Below are 24,079 nucleotides of genomic sequence, written 5' to 3' on the forward strand. Positions count from 1 at the left end.
TATTACTACTGTTACTAGCTAACACTGTAATTTTGTCACATTACATGAATAGGCAATGAAGATTAACGTTACAATTAATCATAATTACTTTTAAATACTACTTGTTAAATTATGATGTAGATAAAGGGGAAAGTAATTTTAATGAGAAACAGTTCAGGGATCTGCGTCTTTTATTTAAAGAAATTTTAAGTATTTTTTAAAAGTGCAACTGTCTTTTTTTCTATTTATTTCCATATTAATTATGAATAGAGAAGTTAAAGGCTACTGCAGGTTTACATTTTCTTCTTTTCCCCTTTTATCATTTAAGTGTTGCTTTGAAACATCTGAAAATATGCAGTCATGAGTCACACATTTGTTGGCGACAATGATGTTGGTGAACCACACTTTGGAAATAATAATTGCATAAAAAATGCAGCATAAATTGGATGATCTGTTTTAACTAACTTGGCCGCAAACTCATGCAATGACAATAAATTGGTAGCTGCTTTCTTGTGGCAAAACATGATCTATAATCTCCCATTTTTTACAGAAATAAAAAATGCCTACTAGGTGAAGAAGGTCGAGATTATTAACTTCTTCCTTCCCTGAGGTCCGTTATCTGATCATACTGAGCAGTTTAGGGAATTATAGTATATGTGTTTAACTTTTAAGAGCCTTCTTGCATACATCCCTTGAGACATTAATTCATAAAAACATTACCTAGGAGCACCTGAGATAATCTGCCAAATAGAGCATCTTCGCCAGTATAAGACATGGATGTCTTCAAAGTGCTTTTCCTTGCAATGTCTTGCTACATTCTTGGGTTTGTCAAACAAGAAAAATGTGCTTGAATTGTCAGCAAGAAATCTGCTGAAAAATGCATTATGTGGTCATGGCTGCGTTTTTTAGTTTTCTCTCTCTTGCCTACTGCCTTGTTTTAAGTTGGGGAAGTTGCTCCTGAAATCACAGGCAGAGGCTTAAAATTAGAGGTGCAGAAAGCTGAACGCCACCATCCAGGAGATGATGGCAGAGGACTAGGTCCTTGAGCTCATGTTTTCCTTCAGTACAGCCCTCCTGGGCACTGCTGTGCCATGCTGCAGGCTGAGCCCAGCACCCAGCCCGATGCCTTGGTCATTTCCCTGTCTTTCTGCTTCTCCAGTAATCTTGAAAGAAAATCGTGAGTGATGGCAGGGATTTGGGGGATAGTTGTTAATTTTAAAGAAATTAAATTGTTTGTCACCTTGACATTTTGGATTTCACCAGGTTTCACCAGGGTAGCCTACAAGCCTGAGAGCCAGGACACATAGCTAGCTCTGCATTTCCAAGTCCTCTAACACAAAGGTCCTGGTATTTTCCAAGCCCCCAAATCTCACAGGTCCTCTTCATCTGGGCAAAGCAGAACCTTCTGTAACAATCTGGTCAATGCAACCTCATCTCTTTATGTAACAGTGGGTATGCAGCTATCGCAAAACCACTTAACGATCCGCACCTCCTAATTCCCCGCTTTGTTCTTGATCCTTATCTAACGGCCTTTGCTTGCGCAGAGTCTCCCCCCACCCCATGACAAATGCCAGCTTTGTTTACTTGGGAAACTGGTGATTCTGGCCATAGTCTGTAGGGGATCTGGAGCTCTCTCCAAGCCCCAGGCTCCAATATCAGACCTTAGGGACGTGTCAAAGTAACAGAGTCACAAGTAGCTCTGTATTTCTTCAATAATGTGTATGCAACCTTTGAGGAACAGCTAAAAGTCTTCAGAAGCAAAAAGCAAGCAAGGAAATGGGGGAAGATGAAACGGAGAGAAATGAATCTTCCTTTTGGTTTCTGAGGGCAGAGAAAGCAGTGCTATATTTGAAATGGGGTCCAGAGAGAAAGAGAGAAGCACATAGGATTAGCTATAAATTTCACAGTTATTCTGAGCTGTTGTAATCTGCTGTTTGACCTGTGTCTCCTCCCCCTGCTTTATGAGGTTTAAGTAGTGCTCTGAATGACAGGGAGTGGGGAGGGAAGGTGGCTTAATGTCCTAAGCCCTATGTTTGAAATAGCTAGACCATCTATATTTGCACATTTGTTAATCCCGATAAAGCCTATTGAGCTATTCTCCTGGTGTAAGGTTGAATTTAGAGCTTTTTCAGGAGCAAATTTTGGAGATGAGCCATTGGTTGTTGTGTGTAGACTCTTGGTAGAGTGCTCAGCGCTCCAAGTAAGACAAGGAGTTCGCTCATCGTGGGGTTTTGCAGGGACAGAAATTGTCCCTTTCGGCACGCATAGCCATGGTGTGTGGTGGGAGATGGCTGGCTATCCCAGTAGCACTGCATCAACCCTGCTAGGAAATCACTCCCAGGCAAGATCTAGGCAGCCAAAATGCTGAATTCCGATCATTCTGGCCCAACCTTGAATTACCGTGCCGTTCAAGATCAGCTGTGTATTCCTAGCTGACAAGTCCATTATTTTTAATCTGTATTCAAATAGTTTGAAGCTGTGAGAGTTTTTTAAGGACCTGTGAAGATTAGCAGGACTATTCTGGGATCTGAATGATAATGCCCTCCTACGGCTCCCCGGCTGGGGTATTAATGGCTGTTGTGTAACGCTACGGTCCCTCAGTGCCCGGCTTTGTGGGGACGGACATGACTGACTGACTCACAGGACGCACATCCCCGTCCTCCCCAAACAAAAGTGAGCAGGCCTCCAGCAACTGCACACAGGCTGACGTTCTGAAGCAAAAACATCTCATAAAAAGACAAAATTAAACTGCTTTCTCCTCAGGAGATCCAGTAACTAATGAACAACTGAAATGGGGCCTGGGCCCTGGGCAGAGGCAGTCGGGGCTGGTGGTGCCCTCAGGGCCATGAGGACCAATTTTATATCATCAGCAAATTCGCCTTCCAGTTTTGGAGCCTTCTTTTGTCTTTGTTTTGTGAATCAAACTGTTTCAAGCAGCTTAAAAAAAATCACTCATCAGTGAAAGCAAAACAAGTTACAAAAACACAGCATCAAAGGGCACAAACACATGCACAACCATAAGGCATCCCTAAGCTTATAGTTCATCTGGTCAAGCTGTTAAGAGACTAAAAAAAAAGTATATATTTTTATTTTGTCTACTACGCTAAGCAGAAAGTCCAGAAGACTTTGAGGCATGTAAAGGAAGTTTTGAACCCATTTGTTTGGTGTGTCTCCGGCCCACTCCTCAGAACGGCATTAGGAGATTTCTGCCCCGCTGTTTTACACCGTATCCAGAGGGGATACCCTGGGAGCTTTCCCCAGCTGGCTCTGCCCATTCGGCCAGGGAAGGGAGCTGGACTTCACCATCCTTCCAGATGCCCACAGTATCCCACTGTAATGTGCTACAGCGAGGAAGGCAGGGCAAGTGCTGCGCAGACATGGAAAATAAGCCTTCACACACAAGCAGTGCATCCATCACCCAAATCTGTCCAGTATCCTAAGCAGCCAAACAAGCAGGCTTCACCAGCATTAACTCCATTTAATAAAAATATTAGAAAGTTGCCCTTTGGAATAACAGAGTAAACCACCAGAAGTAAATTATTTATAGCTTCCACCACTGGTAATCATCTCTGTTTATTATGTTGTTGGGTTTTGGGTTTTTTTGTGGGGTTTTTTTTCATTTTATTTTAATATTTTTACAGTAGCCCTTTGTTGTGATTTACTGACTTCCTAATGAGCAACAGATGCTTTACTGTGTGCGCTGCACAGAGTGAAGTTTTACAGAGCCCGGAGACATGTAAGAACCTACCTAGATACTTGCATTGTGAATGGCTATACAGCAGCAGATGGGTAAATCAGCACAGCAGTATTCTTTTAATAACATCATAACACTTTTATTGTATTATTTGTTGTACTCACAGAACCACCGGATGATCTCCATAGGTTACTGTTACAATTTTTTTCATTATTTAATGTACTATTCTGAGGCTCTTGGATGCTACTGCAAAAAGTGTAGTATTTCTCTTTATCTGATAAAGCTCTGTATATGTGTAACAAGATCACCATAGCCTTCTGCATCACGTAAACATTTATGTTTCTACCTACAATGTATGGTTTTTGGTGTAGAAAGGAAAACCAGTATATTTCTCATCAATGTTTTTGTGCAATGCTTCTGGGTACCACATCATGTAGATAAACATGTCTGCCTTCTCAGTATTTCTGTTCCTGGTGCACTGGCTGCTGAGGTTAACATGTCACCGGTGGTCTTTACATGTCTACAGAATGTGGCTGGGGCTTTCCTGGCAACTACAGTTTCTCTCAGGTGTTTTTCAGAGGTGGGAGTTTTCTGACTTTGGCCTTCAGTCAGACAGCCAATCGATCCACCAGATCAGAATTACATAGCCAGACACATTAAGGTGATTATTATGTTGTCCAAACTTCTGATACTTTGTCAGAGCAACAACAGCGACACCAAGACACAGGAAGAAAGCAAACAAAATACTATTTTCCAAAATCCAAAGTGAAATGTAAGGGAGAAAGAAGAAAATTAATCTGGTCATGGGCATCCACCAAACCTAAAATTAAACTGCAGTTTCATAAGGAGTATGAAAAGCAATAACAAGGCAGCAATGTGAAATGCATCTAACCACATTCTTAGTAGATCTATCAAATCAGATGATGGAAATGTAATCAGCAAAATAAACCTTGCCCTCCAGTAAAACACTTGATCAGACGCTTCTTGAAATAATATTTGCAAAATTGAAATTCAAGCTGGTGTGCCAAAAAGGAGCGTAAAGTATGCAGTACACGGTGTGTCATTTTTTGGTAAAGCATCTGCTTTTAATACTGGGCCTAATCTTGTTTGAAAACTACATGCAGTTACTGCCAAATTTTATTTAATCCCAAACAGTGGTTGAATAGTGCCTTTGCCTTTGCTGTGTTTGCAATTAGAGTAAATCCAGCAACCACAGCAGAACCTGCCCAGAGAGTCTGTGAAGCAGTGGTCAGTCTGCACAAGTTACGCACGCACCATTTCTGCACGGACATTGAATCCAGTGTGTTTGAAACATTGGATTTACCTCTTAGGTGCCACCCTGCTGAACAGGCTCGCACAGAAATCAAAACAAGCAGTACAAGTATGGCAATGAGTCGCACCGCACCTTGACAGGACTTCTTTTCCTTTAGCCTAGTACAGTCTCAAGGACAGATTAATGCCTGCTGATTGCAAAACCTCAACTGGCAAGACGTGCATTGATATATGACAATAAAAATAAGTAACATGCTAAATCTACTAGATACTCATCCAACCTTCTCTTCTCAATCACAGGCCATCTGAAACTGATGACGCTTTCCAACGTTTTCCAAGCAATTGGATTCTCACCAATGTAAAGATCACAAGATTAAATTTACCAGCTGTTAATTCTTTTTATATGCACATGAAAAACAGTTGGAGCAAGGACTCTCCAAATTCAGCAACTGTTTCTTCCATCCTCACCACATTTTTGCAGAAACAGAGGAACTGTCACAGTAGCTTGGACCACCTGACCATGGAGGCCTGTCCTTGACAGGTTTCCATCAGTAGCTTCAGACAAGGAAGCAGAAAATAGGGAATTAAATCAATCTGAAATGCTCTTTCCCTATGAATATTCCCCCAGTCCTCACTATTTAGAAACTAGTTTATGACTTGAAGGCTTTATATCCCATGCAAAATGCATTTAGTCAAGAGAGACCTGATGTTTATATGGATAAACCACAGTACCTGGGGTTCATGCCAGGTTATTGGTTACCATGTACAACACTTAGTACATGATCTCTCAGATGAGTAACACCTGGAACAGCTCCGTTGCACTGGAAATCATCTGTCGTTCTGCAGTACCCATATGAATATAAGCAACTCTGCTTAGACATCTCATCGGTACCAAACCAGTTATCCCAGACTCCCTCTTTTTGCATGTGGAAGTCTACTACAAAACTCTTTCTCTTATCCTCAAAAAGTGTCAATAACAATTGCTCAGAACAGATTTGCCCCCCACCCTCGCTGCCCCCAGCTTTCAGGGGAGAACAAAAGTGTCTGTGCTAACACCCCTTCCTATAGTACTTCCAGTTGAGCTCATCCTTTTTAAACACCACAGGAGAATTCTGTGTTAAGGTGCTTTATAAATCAGTGTGGATTATAGTGAATTTGGTGACCTGTTTCTGTGAAATTGCCAGAATTAACAGAAAACCAATGTTGTTAAATATGGTTTTTTTCTCTCTCTCTCTCTCTTAGGATGGATTTATAGACTTCTTGGAGTTCATAGCTGCAATAAATTTGGTTATACGAGGGAAAATTGACCAAAAATTGAAGTGGTATTTTAAGTTATACGATGCTGATGGAAACGGATGTATTGACAAAAAAGAACTATTAAGCATATTCACGGTAAGCAAGTTAGGACCAATAGCAAGAGCATTTGACGCAGTGCATTGCCCCTGAAACAGTGGTTCATCATGTGTTGTAAATGGATTGTCTGTACTTCACCTAATGTTTTACAGTTGTAAAACCAGAATTGTTCTGGCTAGTGACATTCCTGCCATTATTTTCTTGCTTATTGAAGTAAATGTATCTAAGTAGTATTTTACTTTAAAACATAGTTCTACAGATATAATGCTTTACTGAAAGTGAAAAACTGTAGAAACAGTAGAGACATTATTGTGATAAACTATAGTATAAGGCAGGGTAGAACTGAAGCGGCATAATGAATAAAACAGCTGTTTACAAGTGTTTGTGCCAGTCTGTTGTGGAAAACTGGCTTCTCAAACTGATCTTGCTGCAAGAAACAATACACGTCATCAACATATTCCAGTATTTTATTTTTTTGAAAGGCTTTTAGATTTGTTTACTACAAATGCCATTATTCCTATTTTAAAATTAAATTGGGATAATTTAATTTTACCATGAAATCATGCAGTGACATCCAAATACAAATATTGCATAAAATTTTGCAGAAAATGGGTCCATTTCAAACCCATAAAACCAGAGCGGTGCAATTCTTTCTTTAAAATGATTTATGTATTTTTCAACTTGCTCTAGTGAAATAGTATTTTGCACTTCAGTAGCTGCTTTCATCTAAAAGGTATTACAGGGTTCCTTGCAAATATGAATGACTTAATACTGCTCCCTAAATGCACAGGACTCGTTACAGATCAAGGTTTTGCTGCAAGGAGCATAAAATCGAAATAGGGATTTAATGTCATAATAAACAAGGAACATACTTTTCCTGGATTCTGTGCTGGTGCCTGGCTAGTCATTGTTAGAGACTTTCAAGAGCTGCTGCCCAAATTAAAAGGAACTGGAGCCAGATGGAGCCATGGGGTCAAACAAATAAAGTTGATGCGTCACCTTCTAAAGAGCAGTTTTCTAAAGGTAGACGGAGAGGCTGCATCTCCCAGATTTCTCCTCATTTAAGACTAATGACATCTTTCTTTTGCAGATATTCTGCATCTTTTTTCACCCAGAGGCAATGAGGCAACTGTGTTTTGTCTTGGGCTTTATCCAAAAAGAGAATTAAAATCCTTTTAATGTAAAGAAGATTTCTTTTTCAACTTACCTGGTTTTAAAACCAGTTCAAACCTCTGTGTGTTTTCTTCTCTTTTGGAGTATGGGAACTTTAACTTAAACCTGCTTAAGTCATTTGACCTAGGCTAGATTAAAATCGGTGGGCTCTAAACAAAAATAAAAATAAAGGCTCACAGCCATTAGGGGCCCTACTTATACTAAGCATCAACAAACAAGGGTTTGTCCAAAAAGATATGATGTCATATCTGAGACATTAATTTAAATTACAGAAGTCCTATTAAAACTTCCTATGTCCCTACAGCTATGCAAACTCTGGACCAGCAGATCATTATCAATATTTAAAATTCCTTCCAGACAACCATGCACCCTCTCAATGCCTTTTAACAGCCCAGTTATTTTATTATTTAAGGTCACTCTGTGGTAGTCAGTGATTCAAGTACTTCAGGAACCACTGCTTTACTCTTAGCACTACAACAAATTTAACTGTGGCAGGGGTACAACTTTCTTCTGAAGACTGCATCAGGGTCAGACATATGGAACACCAAAAGTAGCTAAAGTATGAATTAGTACTACAAATAAGTTTACATACCTATTTTTGTAAAATTCTTGCTGCCCTTTTGGAACTCATTTGTGCAAAGTCAGATAAAGACAGTAATAGTCAAAAATTCCACATCAGTGCCGAATAAGTTTAACTTAACATTTTATTTAAATATAATGAGTTCTAATATAATATCAGGAATACTGAAAGAAACAACTGGCCTATATGGTGAATTATCTTACACAACACAGTTCATCTCAAGATAACTCAGGTGTAGAAAAACAAATTCTGTAGTATGCCCATTATAGAACATACATGCATGTGTATTTATAAACATATATGCATGTATTTTCCCAGTCAATTACTAATTGGGATATTGAGTTTGAATCCAACTCTTTAAACACATGCTTGTTGCATCTGAACCACTGGCTATTAACATACAGGCTCCTATTTTATTAACCTGAATGACCACCAAACGCAAAAATTACTGTCTCAGTGAATGGGATACAACTTTGCAAAAATATTCATTTATACCTTATACCTTTACTCCAAATATTGGGTCCTTTTTGCCACAGAAAAAGTAGAGGGGAAACTTCTGGTTTTCTTAATTTCTATGGAGGACAAGTAAATTACGCCAGCTTCCAGGACTGCTGGTCTGACTTTATTTGTGACTACTAAATTAAGCATGTCTTAATAGAAAAATGACTTGGGCTTTCTCCTCGTGTGCTTTCAGCTGTGAAAAATAATACTCTATTTAAATCACTCAGACCATAGGGCACTCTCTAAAGACACAGAACTCTCTAGGGCAAGATAAGAATGCTGGTGTGGAATCTAAAGTGTATTGCAGAGCAGAGGTGCCACATGGTTTCAGAAGACCTTCAGAGATATGTAAATTAGCCTGTAATCTTCAGGCTGTGTTATGTTAATTAAATTTCCAATCCTCATTACTGAAGATTTACTTGAAATAGCTATTTATTTAGCAATTTTTGAAAGAGTTGGTGAACTAAAGAGCTGCATCGCAATTACTGCAGTTGCCAGTGTATTGTTTTCACAACTTGATGGAAAAACGTCTGAAAGAACTTTCTGCATTTCTGCTTTTAGGCTATCCAGGCTATTAATGGCTACACCAGCATGCCTGCTGAAGAGTTCACAAACATGATATTTCAGAAGATAGATGTGAACAATGACGGTAAGAATCTGGGTTTTCTTGGCATTGGCAGGGATTTTCCCCCATAATCAAGTATGGGATCAAGAGGGGAGGTGAAGGCATTACTGCAGGACTGACTGTTTTAGACAAACTGAAAGCCCGAATCTGTTCTTCTTTACCCATATAATACTTCAGCTTTACAGTGAAGTGTTAGTCAACTGACTCAAGCTGACAGAGGAATTACACGCAGCAGGGGCTAAAACATGGAGGTCTTGCACTGTTCATCCAAAATGCCAGTACTCTGGTTGCACAGCAAAATTAAAGTGTGATTGAGATTTTTTTTAGTATATTTGTGTTGGCTTAATCTAAAATGGATAAGAAAACCAATTAAGATGCACGGTTGCACAGGGTCTAGCACATTCTAAAGACTGGACAGCATATTGGATGTCCCTTGAAGGCTGATCGTTAACACATGCTAAGACATATGCTTCTGTTTTTTCTCAAGATAGCTAGATTAAGCCAATTGGACTTGCATTTGGAAACTAAAACTTTAATTCACTGCTTCAAAGTTGTTTCTGATAGAAAACCTGCCGCATGTGAGTGTCTTCCCCCATACTTCTAATCATGAAGATCTTCCCTCCACTGGCAATTATGTTTTACATCAATTACTGCAATCATTGACAAATTAGGAATATTAGGAAAGCACTGCAGAGCAAAATCAGATCCCAGCCAGGAATGTGGGGCATTTTTTTCTTCATTTTTCTGGTCTTATTTGGTGTATTAAGGTTACTTTTAAAAAAGCTGTTTGTGATATATAATCAAAGTATAAACAGCGATCTTGTGATGCATATGAATAACTTGTGCAGGACTTTTTCCCCACCTGCTTGGCCCACCTTTTGGGTGAAGGCAAATTACCAAAGGACTCCAAATAACATACAGTCATATTCTAGAATCTAACCCAAATTCTGTGATTATTTGTCCCTTGGCCACTGCTTCGACCGTATGTTTACTGCAAGTAATAATTTTATCTGAGCTAGACCATCAGCTGAAAAAATGACTTCTGTGTCTTACATTTCAGCAGTGAAATGCCAGAACATGAATTATTCAGAATTTTTTTCATAATACTCCCATTTCAAACTGCTTTCCACAGTTAGTTATTTTTCAAATAGCTGCAAAGCAGCAGGACTAACTTCACCTGAGGAATGGGATAAATTTTACCAAGTTTGGCTTACACTATGCTACCTCCTTGTAGCTTCTTATTAAAGAAAAGGGCAAATAGACAAGTTGCAATGTCCTTCCTCACATTTAAATACAAGAAATAACCCCATGGTTGTAAGAAGCAATTCTTAAACCAAATCTGATGGCTTTGCCATTTATTTTCATTAGCTCAAGGAAACCTGAGACCCATCACAGTCGCAGTGAGTCTGCGCATGCCAGTGTAACCACATCTCACTGGTAACTGCAGTGGGTTTTGTCTGCTTGCACGCTGGTACTGGTACCTTGAAATATATAGCCTGGGATCAAGAGGAGGGAATTCAAGATCAGTTGACCTGCATAAGCAGGAGAATGGTGCAGCATGTCCATCTGACAAGTCTAGGAACCCCATCCACCCAAAGACCTCAGCCAAAGGCGATAGAGAGGGAAGGAGATGGGAAGTAGGAGGAGTGCTTGGGATAGAAGGAGAGATCGGAGGAAGTGAGTGGATGAGTGGCAACGCAGGACAACGCAGGCAGGCGTACAGAGACGGCTTGTTCTGTCTCTGCTCCTGGGATGATTGTATAAGGGCACGGGTGTCCAAAGAGGAGGCATGAACATTCTCAGGGCACTGCAGCCCCTGGAGAGGGTCTTGCTCCTCTCACTGAAGTCTAAGAGCCAGGACTTCAGTCAAATGACGTCTTTCCACTTTAATAGTGTATATATGAGCCTGCTCACCAGTGCAGTGAGGACCCATATGCCTAAAGAGGAAGCAGCCTTTACTGCCCATGGGTAGAAAGTGGTTTTCACATTTTTCAAATGCTGATCATTTTTCTTTTTCACATCAGATGAACTTTCCAAGGTTGCCATGCACAAAAACCAAAACACAAAAAAACTCCGGGGAGTACTTAAATCCAAAAATAGCCAAAAGTCATCCAGCTAAACATCCACCAGAAGGGCATGCGGTTTGAATCACTGCTCCCCTGCACCCTGGGGCCCTAAGTCATCCAGCTATCTTCCTCTTTGTCTGGCCTCTTGTAATTTCTTATTGCAGTGAGAAATCATTCATTGTTGTGATTTTCACAAGAAACTTTGAACCGTTCTCTGAAAAAAAGGATCAAGCTCGTCCTATTAAACCAAGTTCTGTTTCCTCACTCAGAGAAAAACGGTATCACTGGAATAACTTCTAACCACAGAATTGTGAACACTCCTGTGCACCATGCAAGCACACACATGCCTAGGACTAGCCTTTGCCTTTGCTGACAAGTGAGCAGGAAAAGAGGAAGAATGCTAAATGATATTCCTGCTCCTCAATAAAAGAGATTTTATAGTTGTCTTGCAACTTCCAAGGTATTACCTGATTTTGACATAAGACCAAAAAATCACGCTCTAAATGATCATTTCAGTTGCTTGGAAGAATTTATCTAATCAAACCACTTAACCAATTTTTTTACTACGTCTTATTGTGGCTCCAAATAATCCTAGCAGTCAAAACAGGGAGTATGCCTGGTAATCCTCAGCAAATCACACCCTAATCTGTTAAAACCAGCTGTAAGATAAATTCCAGTTAGCTCAGTGAGACCTGGTCCATACATCTAAACTCAGCCTTGATAGAAGCTTCATTAGTACCCATTTTTACATTTCTGTCGCCATAGATGCTAACCACTCACAATGGTCTTAGACTTCTGTGAAAGGTGTGTTTGATCTCTTTTAACAGAAAAAAGCAAGTATGAGTTCTAGTATCTGATGCAAAGTGGGAAAAGATTAGAAAATATTTTGCCTGCATTTGCCTATCAGCAGAGAACAGGGGATCTTCCTGAGGGATTCAATTCAGTATGAATGGCCTTGTGTTGGGCTAAGAGTGATTGCTGGGTTTCATGGTTCCTAAGGAGTATCTGACTTCCTTTTAGGGGAACTGACTTTAGAAGAATTCATCAATGGTGTGGAAAAAGACAAGGACCTAATGGAATTGATTACGAAAAGTTTTGACCTTTCCAACGTACTCAAAGTCATACAGAATGGCAGGAGACACAGCATCTGAAGGATCCAGTGACGGATGTGGCATCTGTGTCATCATTTCAAGGAAGATAATATTGATGCATTCAGAGAGCTTGATGTCACCAAAGCCTGCTCAGGCAATACTGAGCAGCCTGCTCCAGGAGTAACAATTTTCACTCTTGACTCCATCTCTCTCCTTTTCTTTTCTTTATAATAACTGTGGCAGCCACAGAACACAAACCTTTGCCCACATATAACAGAAAAGCTATCATCTGATGCAGTACAAATAACTTCTTTGGTGTCTATGAACACTGTCCAGAGTAATCAATAAAACAACGAAAATATCGCAAAATGCAACTTTTCTAGAAGACACAGAGTTAATAAATTTATTATTTTAAGCACAGGCTCTTTAACCTACTACCTAAAGTGTGGATATAAACTTCTAGGTAGGACTGGGTTCTATCCGGACCAATTAAGAATGAAGCCTGGTTTGTATTAACTTAACCTCTGCTCTAACCAGTACTCAAAATTGGAGTAGGTTCTCTGGGAAACAACTCAGCTTAATATTCCTGAGATATGCATTATCCTCAACAAACTGTCTACCACTCTTGATTTTATTACAACTGTAAATTAAAATAATGTGATGTTTTGATGGTTTTGGCAGGGTTCAGCTACTGTTCTTTCAAATTAACCTTTTACAGAAGCGCTGGAACGAAATTTTGTTATCTTTGTAGAGTAAAATTAGATGTTCAAAGAATAGCTAAAACCAAATCATTTTGTAAGCACTCTGTTTTCCCAGAGATTTGTGTCCTTTGACTTGTATGTCCTCCTTTTCAAAATAATTCAGTTTCACTGGGCTCTTTGCTATGGCTGCATGAGACAAAAGGTAAGAGGTATCGTGACTAGTTCTTTCCTGCTGCTGGAACCACTGGCTTCTGCCAAACAGACTGTTCAACAGCTGAATTCTTCCTGCCTTTGCCTGAGAAGGAGTACTAATTTAGGTATCTTTGCCCTGTCCAGATACCTGGGTGAAAGCTTTTAGCAATTTAGTCTCTCTGAGATTTCAACCCTTCTTTCAAGTTGGGTTGCAATTGTCTCTGAACGCGGGAGCTGTTAGGAGTGCAGGGATTCACAGATGGCAGGATCACATATGCCTCATTTTCTTAGGAAACCAGACTGAAAACAACTCAACCTTACTTTATAAATAACATGATTAATTCTATGAGCTGAAATGGAACTGCATGAACTGTCTGCAAAGGGAAAATTATAGCTCTCTCTGGCTCTGTTGGGATTGATACTCTCTCAAGTCTGCAACAAGTTTTATCAAATTACTACATTATATCAAAAGAATAAGTTCTCCTTGGCTGACAGTGCCCTGCAGGCATCACACTCATATTAGTTATTGTTAGAAGCATCAGCTTTATGCAAAATAATTTGTGCATGGATTGGTGCAGGTTGAATGAAACAATTACTAAGATTTCAATATGAAAATGTTTTTCTTCCAAATTCATTTCAAACCCATGTCCATTTGCACATGAAATGTGCTCCATCATCTGCACTTATCCCAGGTTCTGTTTGATCAATGGAATATACTAAAAGTATGCAACATGCATCACTTGACATTATAAACAGTTCTGACATTATAGTTCTGACATTTGAATCTTTTATATCCTTTCCAAAAAAAAAAATTATGTATGAGATTGCTGGTGGTTCAAATTTTAAGTTCTTGTATTTATTCATCATTGGCACATTAATATGTCATTGTCAGCATCAGTTTTCTCACACCCAGGCTTCAAAAAAACACTTTTCTCAATCTAATGCTTTTGCATTTAGATCCTATGAGGGTGGTGTCCTTCAGAATTGGCTTTAAAATATTTAAAATAAAATGGTCCAATCTAAGCAATTTGGGTGTATGTGAACAGCTGTGGTTTGGATTTTTGCTTTTAAACTAATGAAGTTACAGACTTTGAAAAATGACTATTATCTATGTACACAGACTTTTTTTTATAAAGGGATTTTAAAGAGAGTATTTCCATTTAAATTTGTCTAATTTTTCCATGTAACTGTAATTATATGAAGTGAATTACCAATCCAGGAGGAGTGTTGTGTTGTATTAAAAGGGTTTTTTAATAAGTTGATTAACATAAATTTCCTTTAATTACTTAAGCACAATTTGATACACAGCTGCTTAAGATAAATGCATTATGGCCACAATGTTCTATTGGTCTCATTCTTCTAAATTTGTCAGCTGCTTATCAAGTGTATCAGTGAAATCAGGTGGCACATGGAAACCTGTCAAGTGTGACTGCCCCCCCGAAGTCTTGTTCTGAAACATGAAGCTGCAACTCATCTCGGTGCAGGTGCTCTGCAGTCATGAAGGAATATTGTAAGTTGACCTATCGAAATGTTTATTGCTAGTTGAATAGACAGCAGAAAAGGAAAAAGAAAGCTCGGTGTTAGCTCATGTTACGTACACACCTTCTCAAATACTGAAGTGGTTAAGGGGCAGTGTTGAGCCACTGATCCTGAGGGCTGCCAGAGCCCACAGGAATGCTTTTGCTTCAAAGCCCTGCATGGGAGAGAAAAAACATTATAGCACATGCTCTCAAGAAGTGTCTTTGTCAACAAGATTGATGCAGATGCCAGCTGTGAGCGTCTAGAGAAGCTGGGCTGCCTATATCATCATCACAGGGGGGTAGGTTTTAATTAAGATAGATGTGCACTGAGAATGGCTAATCATTTTGTCACCATATTCACCTTGGAAAGAATCACAGGTTTCAAATTCACTCTGTACAGCTGGGTGAGCTTTGCCAATCAACAGGGTAATTGGTAGTTTCTTTTCTAATATAAGCTCTTTTACTGTTAAGAAATCTTTATGACTTTATGTTCTTTCTATTGCATCCAAACAACTAAAGGTAATTAGTGGTGACAGTCCCCTTTTTTGAACAATTCTTAATCGTCCTAAAATTATCTCGTTTTCTTTTCTGGTAGCTCAATATGCTAGGAAAATAAATAGGTACTTTTTTCTTCTGAGAATTCAAAGCTACAAGCAAACTGCCTTTCGTTGTAGATATGAAATTGCTTAAGCATTAACAGGCATGATCAAACCTTATGCCATAGTTATGCATCCCTGACAAAGTGGGAGGATAGCTTGCTGTGGTGTGGAAAAGATCTCACAGCTGCATTTAATTTTTTACCTTATGTAAGATTAGCTGTACCATACAAACCGTAGCAGCTAAATATTTGATTAAATATTCAAAGCTTGGGTTCCCTGTGTGCAAGGACGTATGTCCATTTACTAGACACTAGATCAAGATTTTCCACATGGAAAGATTTCTCCAAGTCTTGCATGATTATAGAAATTGCTGAAGATATCAGGGAGGGATTTTTAAGCACTGTTTTTAAAACTTCTGTTAAATACAGTAGAATATTCCAAAAATAGGAAATGTATGTAGCTTTACACTGTACTTTTTGACCTGCGCTTATTAGAAAGCTGAGGCAGAAAACACCCTAAATATGTGATTTTAACATGGCAAAATCTAGATGACTTTAGGCTGTAAGAGCTCTGTCTAACAAGCATAATGACCCATCTCTTGCTGGAACAGGCTCTTCTCTCCAGTCCCTGCCCAAATAGTTTGCATCATTGGCGTTTCTGTTAACCCTTGCTTTATTCTCCAGTGACCTGACAACTTCTTCTGACCTAAAGATCAGGAAAGGAGCCGCTGCTCAGGTGGTACATGTAGCAGGCAGGGAACCTTTCACTTCTACAGCCTGAGCTGAAGACAAAGCTCTAGGTTTCAATGAGGGTAGAGGGATTGACTTGAAAAGTGATGTCCTGTGCTTAGGCCTGCACTGGTTTTTGCCTTACAGCAGCCATGTGAGAGGAGGTTCAGCCATCAAAAGTAACCTAACTGCCAAAGACAGTTATGCTAAAAGATCTCCTGTTATAACTGCTTAATTTTTATTTTCACCTCCTCTGTAGTAGAACTGTAAGAGAATTTAAGACAGCTTGCTACGCAGTTGTTACTGTACTTACAAACAACACTATAATGAAATACTAACTTCTGAGTTGCTAAATCATCAAATGCTACTGGCTCCGGTTTGAATGTCTAGTTACTTTTAGTAAGGACTGAACTTATGGTCTCATTTAAAGCTGTACTGTTTACAAAAAATGTAGATTAACCCATGTCCCGTGCAGAATACTGGAGAGACTGGGAGGGTAGAAAGGAGGGAGTCACAGAACACTCAAAAAGGGAAAAAGAAGCAGGGGAAGAAACCTATAGAGGCAGAGGAGGTAGAGGGTATCAGGCCCCATGAAAGGGACATCATGGTGTGACAACCTCTGGCCCTAAGGGACACGCTCTAGAAGAAAGTCCAAATGTCAAAGTATGGAAAAGAGGAAAAGGAGGAGAGATTAAAGCTATGAATAACCATGTTCATGTTGTGACTGTTCTGTGCCTCAGATGATACTTGACAACTCAATTGCTTCTACAAGTGCTCAACAAAACCTTAAACAGAAAGTATATAGTATTTCACCTGGGACTGTGTCTGAAATTTGGCTTTCCTTGCTGCCCTAATGGAATTGCAAAACTTTTCCAACAATGCGCTGTTGAAGAGCCCAAAAGAGGTCATACACACTATCCTGTATATGCCTACCTCCTGCACAAAGGTACAAACCAAAATTGCCTTCTGAGACTGTCTAGCAATCAGGTTAGTAAAATTACAAACAAGGCATCTGAAATAGTGATAATCTGCACCAGCAGTTTTTTCTACCTGAGGATAGTGCTGGGGCACTACTGCAACTGCACCTGATTTCTCAAATACCAAGGTCGAACCTCTCAAGATGTCTTCTGGTTCTTTGCAGAGGATGTTCAAGACCCTGGCAAAACAAATGTACTTTTTGTTGTTCCTCTTTAGATTATTTTCATTAGCTGTCCAAGTCAGCAAGGTATCAACAGGTGTGTTGGCATGTAGAATTTTGCATGCTGTGGAAAACTATTTATTTAGGAAACACAGTCATTTCTTCCCTCACAGGTTGCTAAACACCCTCTGAATGGCAATGGTACTCAAGCACTGTTTTTCACAACTGAGTCTGAGCAACTGATCTAAAGAGAAAATGGTTGGTATTCCAGTCTCCTATCCCATGAGCCATCTAGTCCTCCAGCTTTTTGAATATACATAGCAATTACAGGTCTTTTAAACTCCACCTTTCTTGGAAAACTCAAAAGTACACTCAGAATGATAAATGAATGTGTACTTACGGACCATTTGCGGTCCTGTATAAGTCAATGATCCCATTGATTGCAAACCAGAACAGAATGTCTTCATGCTAACTTCTAAAGAATATATCAAATTCTTGATTTATTCAGAATCTTACTAACCTTTTATGCAGCACAGTATTTCTGTGGGCTACTGCAGAAGGGTACAGGGAAGGAATGAAATAAGTATTTTGAAAACACTTTAAAAAAAATAAAATATATATTAATGCCATGACCATTTTCCTTTTAAAAACCAATGAAATATTCATGGAAGGGGTTGACACAGTTTTGAGTGTATCAAAAGAAATTAAACTCCCATCAGGCTTCAGGCACAGCTTTTCATTCTTAGCATCCGTTCACATGTTCCTTCCATTGCTGTCCCCAAAGCAATAAAAATGATGTGGGTTTTTTTACACCGGCAGCATACCTCTGGCATATAGCTTTAATGGTTCGGGACAATATGGAAAGAGTTTGCACTTTTCCTCCTCTTTTTATTTAAATTACAAATATTTGACAAACTGCTTCTATCCTGGAGGATTTCAAATCCCTTCAGATTTAAAACACAGCTCACTTTTAAAGAGCTGCTAACAGGTAGAGGAAAAAGTTGAACATTTGCAATTAAACAGGTTTTTATTGTTCTTTCATTGTTCCTTTATTATACTAAAGGTGCTTATATCAAAAGAGGATCTTTATTCCCATGCCCTCATTTATTTTTTAATTAGGTCAGTCTTTCCTTTGATATCCTGTGCACCAGCTCAGCCTCTAAAGGCAGTGTCAGCTAGCCATCAACTTCTGGTAAAGATCATAATAATTTAGTCATCTTCTAAGCAACACAATGACTTCAAATAACATTCCATAAATAGTGAACACCAAACAGCTTGCAAAACACAAACTATATTTTATGACCAGAACTACCTTCAAACAGAATACTTTTTCAGTTTTCCAAGAAAGTTTGGGCTCTTCCCTAGAACTTCAAAATGAACAGGGAAAACAAATCCACAAAAAATCCAAGCTTTTTAATTAGCAGTCAGTTTTTTTCTAAGTATTTAAGCTGGTGAGATTCCCAAGCACCCAAGTTAGGAGCTGACTTTCCTTAGATAGTCAGTGGAAAGAGGAGGGTCTTGTAGTGGTAAGTCAGCACATCAGACCTATCATCTAAAGAAGCTGATATGAATAATCAAGCAAAATAAAGGCATAGCATTGCTCCCCAAAAAGGGAAGCTCCAAAAATGACGTGTTCTGCCTGCCAGGGCTAGTAAATTCCTCTGGAGAACACAATTACAAATCTTAATTTAGTACTTCCTGGTGGGTTTGGTTGTCGCAGAAAGCGCATTTGTGCCCACTCAGATACAGGACGGGTTCTGCTGTCACCTTCTCTGCCTCCTGTCTAGAAAAGTGCCAAATGCTGCCGGCTCTCTGAAGAGAAGCCAGCTGTGCACAATAGGCAAGAAGCTATTCCTAGGACTAAAGGGAAGTGCCGATCAATGAGCTTAAGACAACCCAAAGTGAGGGTGGGTACATAAGAAATGACTGTCCTGTAGGTAGAAAACTTAGGGGGAAATAGTTCAACAAATAAACTAAATCATTGTTCCAGAGGGAAGAGAAATCCTCAAAGGAAAATCTTTCTAGCGCCCCAGAGTTTCTCCTGAAAGTGGCGATGGCAAAGTATGTTTGTGGAAAGACAGTCTGCTGCTGGCAGGAAGGAATATTTTATGTGACAAGCAAGCAAATCAGATATGAATGGAATATGATGGGTTGTTTGTCCATGTCTTTTTTCCTATTCCCACTGGTTTGGTCTGCTTATGGCTGAGGGGGTTTTCCCCTTCCAAATTCCTTCTGCTTTTTTCTACCTGTCCAATGTCCTGCTAGAAGCTCAAGGGAGAGGGAGTCAGACCCTGAGAAAAAACAGGAGAGGACAGATAAAAATGGCTTTCCAGCATCTGGGGAATAGCTTTGTGCTGAAGAAAACTGTTTAATCACAGATGTGCTACTCCTGCTGCTTATTATGATTTCTTTCATTTCTGCTTTGCATTGACATTCAAGGTGCACTGATGAACCTTCCTGTATACTGGAAGATATAATAAAGCATCTTTTCCTACGTATGTAAAACAGAGACATCTGGAAATGAGAGCCATGGTGCAAGGAGGCCTTGTGACACTATTCCCATGACAAGGCTCTGCTTATCAGACTGAGAGAAGCATTTCACATGTTGTGGTAATTTGCAGTAAAAATTGCCACAGATGGTGTTAGTTAGTGTTTGTGGAGTTTATGAATTAGTATTTGGCTACAGATCTATCTCCACATGTTTCTGTGATACCAAAAAGAATGCAGAGATAGAGAAGCCCAAATAAACACAAGTTTTTCTTAAAGGAGGTTTTGTTGAGAATCAATTTCACTATAACCTCTGTAGCATTATAGTGACCAGATACACTGAGCTATATAAATCCGGCTCTAATTTCCACTCTAAAAGTAATCCTAATCTATATCTGTAAATGATACCTGATCAGCTTTTGTTTTCTCACATGCTGTTAATCTATGTATGGTATCATCTTTAAAACATATAAGTAAGAGACACAACTCCTTGACTAGCAGCTCCTGCCCAGCACCCATCATCTCCTTGTTGAAATCTTATCCCCCACCGCACAGTATAGGTCTGTGTCTGCCTTACCAGGCCTTCTCTAAACAGAAACGTCCAAGCAAATGTTAACCTTGTGCATCATAAGAGTAAGGCAGAAGAAAAGTGCAAAGCAATGCTTTCTTTTTCTTTCTATATTATTTGGGTGTATTTTGCCAAAAAGCAGACCTATTCTTTCAGTTTAACTGAGCGTGGTGATGTGTGACACTCTAAATACTGGGTTAAGTGATGAGGAGCACAGCGTTCAGCTTGTCAAAGCAGCATGACGAACACACATACAGCTCAGAGCCACGCAATAAGCACAGGTAGCTAGGGGTGCTGGATGATAGGTGAAGGGCCAGGGTATAACAGTGTACACTGGGAACATATCTTCAAATGGGGCATTTTTAAGCATAGGTGCCATTAGGAAGCACTGTCCTGGCTTGCGTAGCAGGTGTACAGCTGGAGGTAGGGGTACTCTACTACGAATTTCCATGAGTGTTAGATGCCAAAACGGACAAACTGATGTAGGCAAGGTGTCTCAGGACACCACAGCTCTGCAGAGCCCTATGCTCTGGACTTGTCACTTTGACTGTTTCCCTCCCAGATAAATTGGAAGAGGAATTGGTCTAAATCTTCCTGTTGTATTTTTTCTTTTCAAGTAGGGGGATGTAGTTCCTCCTCATTGCCTTGAGAAACGGCCTCCAAGTGCTGTGTGCATCTGTTGATGGTTCAAGGAAGTTTTCAAGGTTTTCCCTGTTCCACTCTGCCCTGCTCCTATTTGTATCCACCTCCATCCAAGCTACGGCCACCAATGCGTTATTTTCTACCCTAGCACTTGCTGCTAGGTCTTTATTCATCCCCTTTGATTTTATTTTTTTTCTGCAATCCAATCCTTAAGCCAACTTCACACAGACCCTACCTTAATTTTAAAGCCTTCTTCACGTATGAAATTTCTTCCCACTTCCTTGAAGAGATCCCACAAAAGGCAGCAATTGAAGGGTGGGGGGCAAGAAAGACGAAGGTCAGAAATTCAGAACTCCATGCACCAATGCAACTGTCCTTTGCACCTCAGAAGTGAGAAGGCAGACAAAGAAAATTGAAGCCTACATGTCCAGATGGGTTTTACTCCTCACTTTGCAGTCCACAGTGGTCAGGAGTCAGAGGCCTGAGGCAAGCAAGATGTGTCTGTAAAGATATGCCGCCCACTGACCCTGTTTACAGCCTTTAATTCTTCTGAGCTTTGCAGTGGGGGAAGGACACCCAGCACACCTTATTTCAGGTAGGATATAAGTCAATTTTACAACACATGGGAGTACACGCCACATAACTCTGATTTAGCCAGGTGCCTGCTATACAAAAATCCTTGAGAATACCTCAGTGTGTTTGAGGGTACCCAGGTGTGTACAGGGGGTGTCCATGCCCTGCGCAACCCTACTGCCCTTGCTAATGCTACAGTCCCAGCTATGTGGAAGCCAGCAACACTTGACTTCCATAAAGCTTGCCACAGATGTAAGAGAAGCAGAGGGTTGAAAAAGGAAAGAAATAATAGCTCAGACATAGGTCTATTTTCTTCTTGTTCTCCACAGCAGCAAGTCTAGCTTAGAAAGGTGTGAATCTTCACAACTGCAGCCCAGAGAAACCATTTCCCGTTTTCTCCTGGCAAGCACTAACTTCTCCTGTGCTCTTAAACCACATACAGCTTCTATAACCAGACACTGCCACAGCACTTGTGCCAAAATATGCCATTCTGAAAATGGCCTTTCACTCTCTGCATACAGTAGTTCTCTCTGGCAACTGCTAATGTTTATGAACAGTTTTCTATTAAGGACATGGATACATCCTTTTAATGAAACTAATCTTTTCTAGCTGAGGAATTGTTATAATTTCATCTGGTTTGAATGACCAGACATATGTTGTTGAATCATGCAGACCAAATATTTGTTTTGACCACTTCAAAAATACCTTGCAGGCTAAGTCTGGTTTGTGCAGCTCTTTGTTAAACAATTGCAAATGAGAAACACTCAAAAAATCACAGCTTGTTTATGCATAATTTGTACGCTCACAGTAGAAAGGGCTACGTATCTCAGCTAAATCATTTGCAATGAATAATTCCACCATTCGGTACAGATGCAAAGCGTTGGAAGTTACAGAACATTATGGAAATGCATCTTCTGTCCTCAGGAGATGGGAGAATTTTAATTCCTGGCACTGAAGGCAGGCTTGAATGAGAATATGATTAAACTTTTATAACTGCTTGATGTTTTCTTGGCTCAATCAATATTCTTTTCAATAAGCCCTTGGCCTGTTTCAGAAGCGCTGCCAATATTTGTTGTTGAGTAAATGTGGTTTTATTTTTCACTCCCACTGATCTGATCAACAGAATGACTGATCACAATGAGTGCTGTGTTCAAACATTTTAAAACAATTTATTCTGCTCATGCAGGACAGAGGTTAGGTAGCGGTGCTGATTACAGCACATCTTTTAGTGGCCTCTGTTACAGACAAATATGCTTTGATATCACATCCAATGTATCCGACTGCATTCATTCATCTGTGCAAGCTGGTAGGAACAGATGGGGTCATGCAGAATGGTTGCTTCCTTTCTTTCAAAGGAAGTCCTAAAGGGACACAACAGGTAGTCATGCATTCCTCAGAAGAACTAGCATACTGGGGTTAGACCCTGAGTCTTCCATCCTGCTGTGTGTGAAAGCGCTCAGGGGAATTGGCTACAATTATTTAGATGTTAATCCTGTCAAGCAGAGGGATGCTAGACTAGAATTTAGGATGTGCCTACAGCCTATTCACCAATCTGCCAATGGCATGTGCATAACCTTGGGCAAATCGCTTAGCTCTGTGCCTTAGGTTTTCCATCTATCAAGCAAGGTTAGTAATTCTTACTATGTTTTGTGTAACAGTTTGACATCTACGCAAAAGAGGCGTGATGCAACTGTTGCATCGTGGCACTTGTTCAGCACATTGGTGACACTCAGTTTTTTGCCAATCTAGGCAGGAGTTACTTCTACAAAATGCAAGTGAGAGTGAAGGGTTTGGAGCAAAAGTCAATGCAGACAGTTTCAGCTGATGCTGAGAAACTGGGGAAAGTGGTGAGCAGTGAAAGGGGCAAGAATTGCTCATTCCTTTTCAAATTCTCATTCTTTCCTTCAATAGTAGTACAATCTTACTAGGTCTGATTCCTGAGCTTTGTGCCTTGAGTCCTCAATGATAAAAAGTGACTTTTGTTCTCATTTTTCAATTTCCACATGTGGTGGAAAAGAGGATTGACCATTTCAAGGTAATGCCTATCCTAGTAATTCTTTGTCCCTCTATTCACAGATATGGTGGTTGAACTTGGGACCTGCCTTTATAACTGAGCTTAGTGGGACATATTTCAGTGATCAGAAGGCTTCAGAAGTAACCAGGTGCTGTGGGTTGAGCCCTGCCAGCAGCCAAGCACCCACACACACCCCAGTGGGACAGGGAGAGAATAGGAAGAGCAAATGCAAGAAAACTCATGAGTCAAGAAAAACACAGTTGAGCAGGTGAAGAAAAGAGGGGAAAAAACTCTAGTAAGGCCTTTGACACTGTCTCTCACAGCGTATTCCTTGAGAAGCTGGCAGCAAGTGCACTCTTTGCTGAGTAAAAAACTGGCTGGATGGACGAGCCCAGAGAGTTGTGGTGAACGGAGTTAAATCCAATTGGCAGCCGGTCACAAGTGGTGTTCCCCAGGGCTCAGTTTTGGGGCCAATTCTCTTTAATGTCTTTATCAATGATCTGGACAAGGGGATCGAGTGCAGCCTCAGCAAGTTTGCAGATGACACCAAGTTGGGAGGGAGGGTTGATCTGCTCAAGGGTAG

The 24,079-nt window shown here is 40.0% G+C and overlaps 1 protein-coding gene across 1 annotated transcript in view; it reads left to right on the forward strand.

The window, feature by feature from the left end:
• Positions 1 to 15,043, forward strand: part of GUCA1C (guanylate cyclase activator 1C) — a 31,981-nt gene extending 16,938 nt beyond the window's left edge. Inside the window, exons 2-4 of the mRNA XM_075034109.1 lie at positions 6,188 to 6,337; positions 9,114 to 9,201; positions 12,264 to 15,043. Coding sequence (XP_074890210.1) covers positions 6,188 to 6,337; positions 9,114 to 9,201; positions 12,264 to 12,394 — 369 coding nt within the window. The 3' untranslated portion in view covers positions 12,395 to 15,043. The remainder of the gene's footprint in view (positions 1 to 6,187; positions 6,338 to 9,113; positions 9,202 to 12,263) is intronic.
• Positions 15,044 to 24,079: the final 9,036 nt, after the last annotated feature.

This window comes from Buteo buteo, chromosome 8 (genome assembly GCF_964188355.1).
Source record: "Buteo buteo chromosome 8, bButBut1.hap1.1, whole genome shotgun sequence".
Taxonomy (NCBI): domain Eukaryota; kingdom Metazoa; phylum Chordata; class Aves; order Accipitriformes; family Accipitridae; genus Buteo; species Buteo buteo.